Source organism: Callospermophilus lateralis, chromosome 5 (assembly GCF_048772815.1).
Source record: "Callospermophilus lateralis isolate mCalLat2 chromosome 5, mCalLat2.hap1, whole genome shotgun sequence".
Classification (NCBI taxonomy): Eukaryota; Metazoa; Chordata; class Mammalia; order Rodentia; family Sciuridae; genus Callospermophilus; species Callospermophilus lateralis.
The window spans coordinates 164,873,417-164,881,928 of record NC_135309.1 but is presented as its reverse complement, the minus strand read 5'-3'; the positions used below and the strand labels follow the sequence as shown (position 1 = coordinate 164,881,928).

The 8,512-nt window shown below is 62.5% G+C and overlaps 1 protein-coding gene across 1 annotated transcript in view; it reads left to right on the top strand.

Moving 5' to 3' along the window:
• Positions 1-138: 138 nt before the first annotated feature.
• The window catches only part of Nkd2 (NKD inhibitor of Wnt signaling pathway 2), a 10,556-nt gene continuing 2,182 nt past the window's right edge, over positions 139-8,512 (top strand). The window contains 8 exon segments of the mRNA XM_077109538.1: positions 139-163; positions 255-290; positions 546-617; positions 988-995; positions 5,432-5,509; positions 6,595-6,705; positions 7,279-7,374; positions 8,035-8,182. Of these exon segments, the coding sequence (XP_076965653.1) occupies positions 139-163; positions 255-290; positions 546-617; positions 988-995; positions 5,432-5,509; positions 6,595-6,705; positions 7,279-7,374; positions 8,035-8,182 (574 nt within the window).

Genomic DNA, 8,512 nt, shown 5'->3' with positions numbered 1-8,512 from the left:
CGCCGCCCTGCCCCGCGCTGAACCCGGCTTCCCGAGCCCAGCTCGGAGCCCGGTCCTGCGGCCCCAGCGGACGTCCGTCCCGGGCTCGGACCTGCACCTGAGCGCGCCCGGGCTGGTGGGGTCCGGGATCACGGCGGCATGGGGAAATTTCAGTCCAAGCACGGTGAGGTGCGGGCCGGCAGGGTGGGCGGGGCGCGGACGGGCGGCGCCACTCACTGTCCTTCCCTCTCCCTCTCGCCCCGGCCGCGCAGCAGCCGCCGCAGCCTGCAAGTGGAGAGAGAGCCCCGACGGTGAGCGCGGGGACCATCTGGAGCCCAGGAGCCCCGAGCCCGGCGCGCGCCCTGCCTCGCGCCCTCGTCGCGGGAGGTGGCCGCCGGGTCTCGGTTCCGGACCCACCCTGTCAGGGCCCGCGCCCTGCGCGGTCCTTGGGGCTTGGGGAGGGCGCGCTGGCAGCTGCGGCGCGAAGAGCATCCCCCGGGGCTCGCGGCATCTCCTTCCTCCTCGGTGGGTGCCGCATTTCCCGCGCGTCCGTTCGTCACCCGCAGGGCACAGCTTCGTGGTGTCCGCATAAGCGAGCGGCCGCAAAGGCACGGAGGAGGCGGAGCGGCGCCCAGGCGGCGGCATGTGGCTGGCGGCCTGGGACAGCACTACTCAACCACCTCGCAGGGCCGCACGAAGTGGTGCGGGAGCTGTGCACTCTTGCCCAGGCCCAGGCTCAGAGGGAGCGGCCCAGATGGCTGACCAGAGTAATGTCCAGAGGGCCAAAAGAACCAGTTGCTCCCAACCTCCAGGCTGGGGTCCTGGGGACTGCAGCATTGGTATCTGTGCTGGGGGCTGAAGGCCTGGGCTGGGGGTGGGGTGGAGCCCCCTCCCGCTGGAGAGCTGGGAAGGGTCGTGGGAAGGGCTGAGGCCTAGATGTCCCAGGCTGATGTTCTGAGGAGTTGGGTGGCCTGGGGCATCCACAGGTTATGGGGTCAGCTGGCATAGAAAAGAGGGTCCTACTTAGAGGGCACCTTTGCCTCCCATATTCCAGAGGGGTGATCACAGGCCAGGCAGAGGGGGTCACCAAGAGAATGGACTGCTGCTAAGGGGATCAGAGGGCCTGCTTGGGACTGAGGTGCCCCTGAGGGCAGATTATGAAGTGCTCTGTCCAGGAGCAGAGAACTTCCCAGGCCCAGGGCCCTGCAGGTCTTGGGTAAATCAGACATGCCTGTATTTGCAGAGTTGGAGGCAGTGGGAATGACTATCATCAGCCTTAAGGGGAGATGGGCCCTGCCAGGTGGACCCCTTTGACCACTGCTGGATGCCCGGTACACCAGGCAAAGTCAAAATACCCTTTTTGGAAGGGTATTTTTCTGCTGGTTGATCAAAGAGATGCTCTGGGTGTTATTTGTAAACACTTCTGCTCAGAAACTAACACACCCCTGAGCTTGGGTTCCTGGGAGGGTCTGTGCCATGCCTCTAAGGGCAGGAGTACATTCTGAGGTATTTGCTGGGTACAGCATAGGAACGTGGCTGTTTTGCATCCCTCCATCCTGGGTTGGGGACCTGGGCAAGGACACTGGCAGTTGTATTTCCCAGGGGAAGACTGGTGACCAGATGGTGCCTCTCGACAGCCTGGTTCACAGATGTGTCATTGTTTAGAGATGTGAAACGGGGGCTGGCGTTGAGGGCTTAGGCTGGCCTCTGTGCCTCAGCTGTCCAGCCTAGGGACCTTCTCTCTGGCAGGCAGTGTGGGCTCAGCCCTTAGGGTCCTGATGAGAGAATGCTGTGTTCAGGATAGGGCTGAGACAGGACCATAGAAATGTGCCTCCTGTGGAGTGGGGCCAGAGTGCATGTGCTCTGGAAGGTGACTGAGTCCGCGCAGCTGTGGAGTCACCTAGGCAAGGACTGGGGTGGTCTTCAGGACCAGGCTCCACACTTTGGGACATTTTTAAAGAGTGGTGTGGGGTCCGGCTGCGTCGTTGCTGTCTGAGTGTGCCCATATTCCTGAGCACAAGCTCCTGTCTGTGGTGGGAAGAAATGACCCTCAGAACTCGGTGCTGCCCTAAGCCAGGCTCTCGAGGCTGCCCGCCAGCAGCACTGCCCACCCCATGTCTGCTCATCAGGTCACAGGTGTGCAGCCAAGACCCCTGCCCAGGTGCAGCCCCAGCTGGGCGGCTCTTGGTCCAGGTCCAGGGGAGCCGCCCTTCCGTCTTGCCTCTGCTGCCAGCCAGTGCTCCACTGGGAATGGCAGGTGTGGAATCTGTAGGTCCTTCCATCTCCCACCTCCCTCCTTCCCATGGCATCTAGTGCTCCACCCACCACGTCCAGAGGAAGGCCCAGCCCTGGTTCCCACTGTACCCTGTGACGTCTGGCAGGGACCAGCGTGGGGACCGTGCCTTCTGGTCTCTGCAGTTGCCCTTGTGAGCACTGTTTTGTCCTGGGAGTTGTGATAAATACTCTCGTGGGCAGTAAGTGGGTATTCGCAACCCCACTTTCACCTACCCTCTCTCACCTCAGGGTGGGTGAAACTGACCAAGTGGAGTTGCTTCCACCCAGACCATCCATCGGCGTGTGAGACGCTCGAGTGTGAGCACGCCCCCAGGCAGTGGCCTACCCTCCAGTGGCTCCCCACACCATTCCAGGAAGCTCCTGCAGACTTATCAGGCGGGCTGGTGTGGCTTTCTTCTGAGTGTCTCTGAAGGTCCAGGCTGTGGTCTGCTGGTGATGGCCACTGGGGCGTCTAGAGTGGTGGGTGACATTGGGAGCTACTCTGGTAGGTACCTCAAGGTTCCCAGCAGTGACAGGCTGGTGGCTTCTTGAGCACATGGTGGTGGCTTTGTTAAAGTGAGCTGTTGTGGAGCAGTGGCCTCCCCAGGTTCTGTGCAGGAGTGTCCCCTCACATGGGTCCTCGGTCTCTCCTGCTCCCTGAGGCTGGCGGGAAGCAGCTCAGAGACAAGAATTGCTGTCCACAGCTGGATTCTTCTGTGAGTTAAACACAGATTCCTGGTAGGTGCTCAGCCTGAGAGAGGGGTGTTGTGTTGACTAGAGGGGCTGCTTACTGGGACTCTGCCTGGGAGTGAGGAGGCTGCTGGGCCTGCTGTCCGGGGGGACTTGGGAGCTGACCACATCTGCAGGAGGGCAAGATGTGGCTGCTCAGTGCGTCCTGGGCAACCCCAGCTCCGGGGCCCACACCCTGTTCTGTGCCTAGGCACAGGGTGCCTCCTGGTGGAGGTGGCCCTCTGGGACACTGGCCAGCATGAGCACCTGTAGCACCTCCAGGGCTGAGCTCTACACGTGCCCAGCGTCCACCCGCACTGGCTCTGGCTTCCACAGACCGTCTGCCCTAGAACGGCCTGCCCTAGGTAGCTTCTGGGGTCTGAGGCTTGGCCCCTGTGCTCTGCCATCTTCAGAAGAGTTCCCTGGAGCTGGCCCAGGGCCTCAGATGCCCATCTCTGCAGCACCCACTGCCCGGTCTGGCTGTGCTGAGGCCCAGGCTGCGCTTCCCCTACGCCTGGCCAGCAGGAGCCCCCTCACCTGCGGGATTCACCAGCTTTCCTTGGTACCTTGTGCTCATCTGTATGTGAGAGCCTGGCCCTGGTGACCAGGGTGGGGCCCTGGGCCTCGGTGCACAGGAAGCAGCCCGAGGGCCATTCGTGCCCAGAGGTTGCAGTGGGCTCCTTCCTCCCTTTCCCACCTCTGCAGCTGTGACAGGAGGCCTGGTCTCTCCTGGATGGGGAGGGGTCCTGAGCCGACACCCACCCTAAGCAACTCTGGGGGTCAAGAATTTTCAGTCCCTGCCACCTTCTGGGCCTTGATCCCTGCTGCGGCATGTGGGCATGTGGCGGTCACTTTCCAGACTTGCCGAGTAGTCCCTGGAGGGACCAGTGTGGGGAGGGGCCAAGTGGAGTGGTCACCTGGCCCCTGGGTCTGACCTGCATGGGGTGAGGAGCTGACATTCCCTGGGGTGAGAGGAAGGAAGGCATCCCCTGCACAATGGTCAGCTGTGGCTATTGGCTCCCATGTGTGTCCCGGGGACTGCAAGGCGGGTGAAAGTGCGGTTGGGGGAACAGGGCAGCTGAAGATAGGAGGCGCCTCGAGGCCTTGGGAGCAGCTGCAGCTCCCTCAGGTGTGTGACTCTGGCCATCCCACACCCCAGACCCTGGTGGACACAGCCTCCCACAGGGCCTCTGCTCTGTTGGCATCTCATGATTGTTCTGGGGCCTCAGTCGGTCATCTGTGAATGGTGCCCATGCCAGTGTGGGGCAGTGGGTGCCTGGGACTCGTTAATGCCACTTGGTGCCAGGTAGCACCAAACCACCCATGAGCAGTGGCCGCGTCTTCTTGGAAAAGGAGGGGACAGCGCTGTTCCAGCTTTGAGTGGCTGAGCCATCCTGCCTGTTGGCTGCCTCTCCAGGCTCCGCAGTGTCCCAGGGGTGGGCATGAGCCATGGAGGTGGTGCTAGGTGGCCTGGCAGGAGGTTGGCTGGTTGGGCGGGTGTCCCCAGGTCCTTGGAGATGACGAATGGGAAGGGTGTGGGCCCAGGGAACGCTCTGGGCCTGGCTCCTGGTCACTGTGGGCAGATGAAGTTGTGCCAGGACACACCTGTGGGCCTCAGAGGCTTTGGATGAAATGAAACCAGGGTAGCCGCACCACTCTCCTGTCTCAAACTGCAAACAAAACCGTGCTCTGGCCCTGTGTCACCTCCAGGGACAGTTTCTATCTGGTGGGTGGGTGGGGTCTTTGCTCAGCACTGGGTCTGCTCAGGGGCCCCCAAGGCTTTGCATCCACCTAGAGTAAGAAACAGAAATGTCCAGCGGCTCCTGGACCTTCTGGATGCTTCCAGGGCTGGGGGCCTGCAAGTGCGGGGTGGGGACTCTGCCTGACAACCCCCACGGCCTTTGCCCCAGGTCCCTGAGCACATTTTGTTTCCTTTCTGGTCTGTTCTGCAGAGTTTCTTGGCTAAGACAGACTTGGATGTGTCTGAAGTCTCCCCATTTTCCCGTAACTGGCCTTAAGGTCGGCGGTTCGCTGAGGGGTGTCTCCTGCCACGGACCGTGCCCTGCGTCTCAGCCTCACCCTACAGAAGGCTCTCAGGCTCTGGGGGGGCTGAGGCAGGGGGCCTGGTGGCGCCTTTGTACCTCTGGCCTCTTGCATGGTGGGCTGGGCTCCAGGGCCATCTAGACTCTTGCTTTGAACAGCAGCCGTGTCCTGGTCCTGGAAACACCCAGGTGGAACTTGGGTCAGAGCTGATGCACAGGGACCTCTGGCAGTCATGCTGGGGTGTGGAGGGGCTGGTGTTCCTGACTCAGAGACCAGGAGAGCCCAGGAAGCCTGAGGCCCGGGTCAGGTTCTGAGCCTGAGGTTCTGGTCCTGCGCAAAGCTTGTGTTCATGTCCTTCTGTCTGCCCAGCTGACCTCATGGTCACTTGCTATTCTGCTTCCTGCAGGAGCTTCCCAGTGGGGACCCCAAGGATGGGCCTTTCCGGGAGGACCAGGTGCCCCTAGAAGGTGAGTACAATCCTGACGTCCCCTCCCCAGAGCTCACAGCACCCCATTGAAGGCCAGGGTCCTGAGGTGGTCTGACACCTACCAGCATGAGTATAGCAGCAGCCTCGTGGCCACACTGCCCCCCCCCAGGATCCTCACTGGACAGGCAGCTTGCATCTGGCCATCACATGTGGTCCAGCCTGTGTCCCCGAGTGCTGTTGCTCCATGTCTGGAGCTCTGCACCGTCTGTGGGCACAGGCTCCACGGGGACAGCTCTGGGGGCTGGGCAGGGGGCTCAACAGACCATGACTGGGACTGTGAGCCCCAGGTGGGCATGGGGGCCACTGTGGAGTGGGCCTGGGTGCCCAGCACATAACAGAAGAGCCCTTGCCAGGGTGCATCTCTGGTGGGGGACAGTCCTCCTACAGAGGACAGTCTCCACAGGCCACCTGCCTATCAGGTGCAAGGTGCAGGGCCACCTTCATACGGCTGCTAAGGCCAGGGGCTCCAGGACCCCCCACCCCCTGTTGGAAGCTCAGGTTCTGGGTACCTTCCCAGCTCACAGCTGGGAGAGCGCTGCCCGAGGGGCCTGGGGCCCTAACCTGGCGACACGGCTTGTGAGAGCCAGAGAATAATGAGCCGTAGGACCGAGGCACCTCACCGTCCACAAGCAGAGGCTGGGAGAGGGGGTCTGCTCAACAGACAGCCTGCAGGCAGCCTCACCTATGGTCCTGGGGTTGAGGGCTGTCGGGAAACTGGACCATGCATGGGGGGAGGGAGGTCTGACCACATGGGGCCATGCTGGAGGCCCCACGAGCAGGGACCCTTCCCACAACCCTCTGTGCAATGTCGGCAGCCCCCTAGCCCCCAGAGGACAGCCTGCTCCTCGGGAGCCACTGTGGGAGGTCAGCGAGGCAGGACACCTGGCTGCAACTGACTCTGGAGAGGCCTCCCTGCTGGTCTCTTGGTGCCCCTTATTCCAAAGGCGGACTTTCAGCACAGGCCCACCTGGGAGGGGTCCGTGGCTGGGGGAGGTAGCGGAGGGCAGCAACAGCTCTCCCTGGCCAGGCCCCATACTCCATTGTCCCCTTCTTGTTCCCCGCAGTGGCGCTACCCCCCCGAGAAGGCCGAGGGCCACGAGGGCCCAGGACAGCTCTTCAGCATGGACGAAGGGGAGAGAGCCGCAAACCGTGAGGGCTCGCGAGGCCTGGGCAGGAAGCGCCTGAACATTGACGTAGGCCTTTGCCCCACTCCACACAGAGCGTCCCGGGGCCCGGGGTGGGCAGTGGAGGCCCCAGGTGGGTGGCCCTGGGCCTTCCTGTCATCCAGCATAGGCCCCAAGGAGCAAAGCCCGTGTGTGTGTGTCGGCTCTGGGCCCGCAGCACAGCGTCTCGGTGAGCTCGGCCCGGCCCGGCCAATGAGGCAGAAGTGGAGAGGCCTCCGCATGGGTGCCCAGACCCCAGGGAAGTACAGCGAGGGCTGGGGACGGGTCCTGCCTCCTTGTGGGGCCTGGGGAGGAGCCGGCCACCTGGTTTACAGTCGATTTCTGGGGCTGCACTTGGCAGTGGGCAGGGCTTCCTCATCCTGGGAGACGCTAGGCACTCGAGCAGGCACAGGCCATAGTGGGAGATTGAGCATGGTGCCAGGTCCACTTGGAGGGCTGGAGCAGGCAAGGACGAGTCTCCTGGCCGCACACCAGAAATGGAAGACCCCTTGGAAGTGTCCCCTGGAGTCACAGGGACTATAGAAGACCCAGGGCTGTGGGGGATGACAACAGTATTTCCTGTGCCCTGTCCCTGTGTAGCAGGCCCTTCAGTGTGGTGTCTCAGTGGAGGAGGATGACCGCCAGGAGTGGACATTCATGCTGTATGACTTTGACAACAGTGGGAAGGTCACCAGGGAGGTACCGTGCCCGTGCATGTCAGCTGTCCACCAGAGGGTGCTCGGGTGTGGCCTGTGGCACCTGGAATCAGGCTGGTCCAGTAGGAGATGGACAGACAGAGATACCCAGCCCCCGAGATGGGGAGGCAGCTCCAGCTGAAGCAGGAGAGGGTGGGCCTGTTGCTGTGGGGAGGTGGGAGGCAGACAGGACGGCCGGCTAGAGTGGGCGTCCTGTAACCCAGGGCTGCCTGCTGATGTTTCTCCGCCGAGCCTGGTGTGGTCTGTGTCTGCAGCTGGGATGCCCTTGGCCAAGCCTGGGCCAGCCACCCTGCAGGGCAGCCAGGTCCCAGGAGTGACCCCTACCTGGCTGAGCTGTGAGTCTGGGACCCAGAGGCCTCTTGAAGTGAAGCAGGGGACAGGGGACATGAACATGCTGAGATAAGCATGCCTGAGTGGAAGTGGAACTGTCCGTCTGTCTGCTGAGCCCTTTGGCAGAGAGCTGTGACTCCAGGGGTAACAGGGTGACCTTCCAGCCATGGAAGGCATCCTCTGGGCTAATCTAAGACGTTCTCTGGCCTGGGATCTGGAGTGCATGGCGCATGGGTGCCAGGGCAGCAGGGGTGGGGGTGTTTAGCAGCAAGGGTGGGCAGTGTCTCCTCTCAGGTCAGCTGTGCCCTCCCAGGACATGTCCAGCTCGATGCACACCATTTATGACGTCGTCGACGCCTCCATCAACCACTCCTCAGGCAGGAGCAAGACCCTCCGAGTGAAGCTGACCGTCAGCCCTGAGCCCTCTAGCAAGAGGAAGGAGTGTCCTCCCACCGACCAGGGTGGGCCTGGGCCAAGAAGCTGCCCTTGCTTAGACAGTCCCGTCCCCATGGCACTGCCCAGGTCTGGTTTCAGGGGCTGGTCACCTGGCCCTGTGCCTGGGCCCTGCCCACACTCTCCCTTGGCTCTTGCCCCCTCGCCCTCTCCCCCAGCTCTGTGCACAACCCCTGACCCCATGCATTTCTCACTACCTGGCTTCTCAGCCGTGCTCTGTCCCCAGCTTCCACAGTGGCCCCCTGCCCCGTGGGGTTCCAGACTGCTAGGCAAGTAAATGTGAGGCTGCCTTGCTGGGGGGATGTGCCCAGTGAGTGGCACCCTAGTGGGGGGCGAGT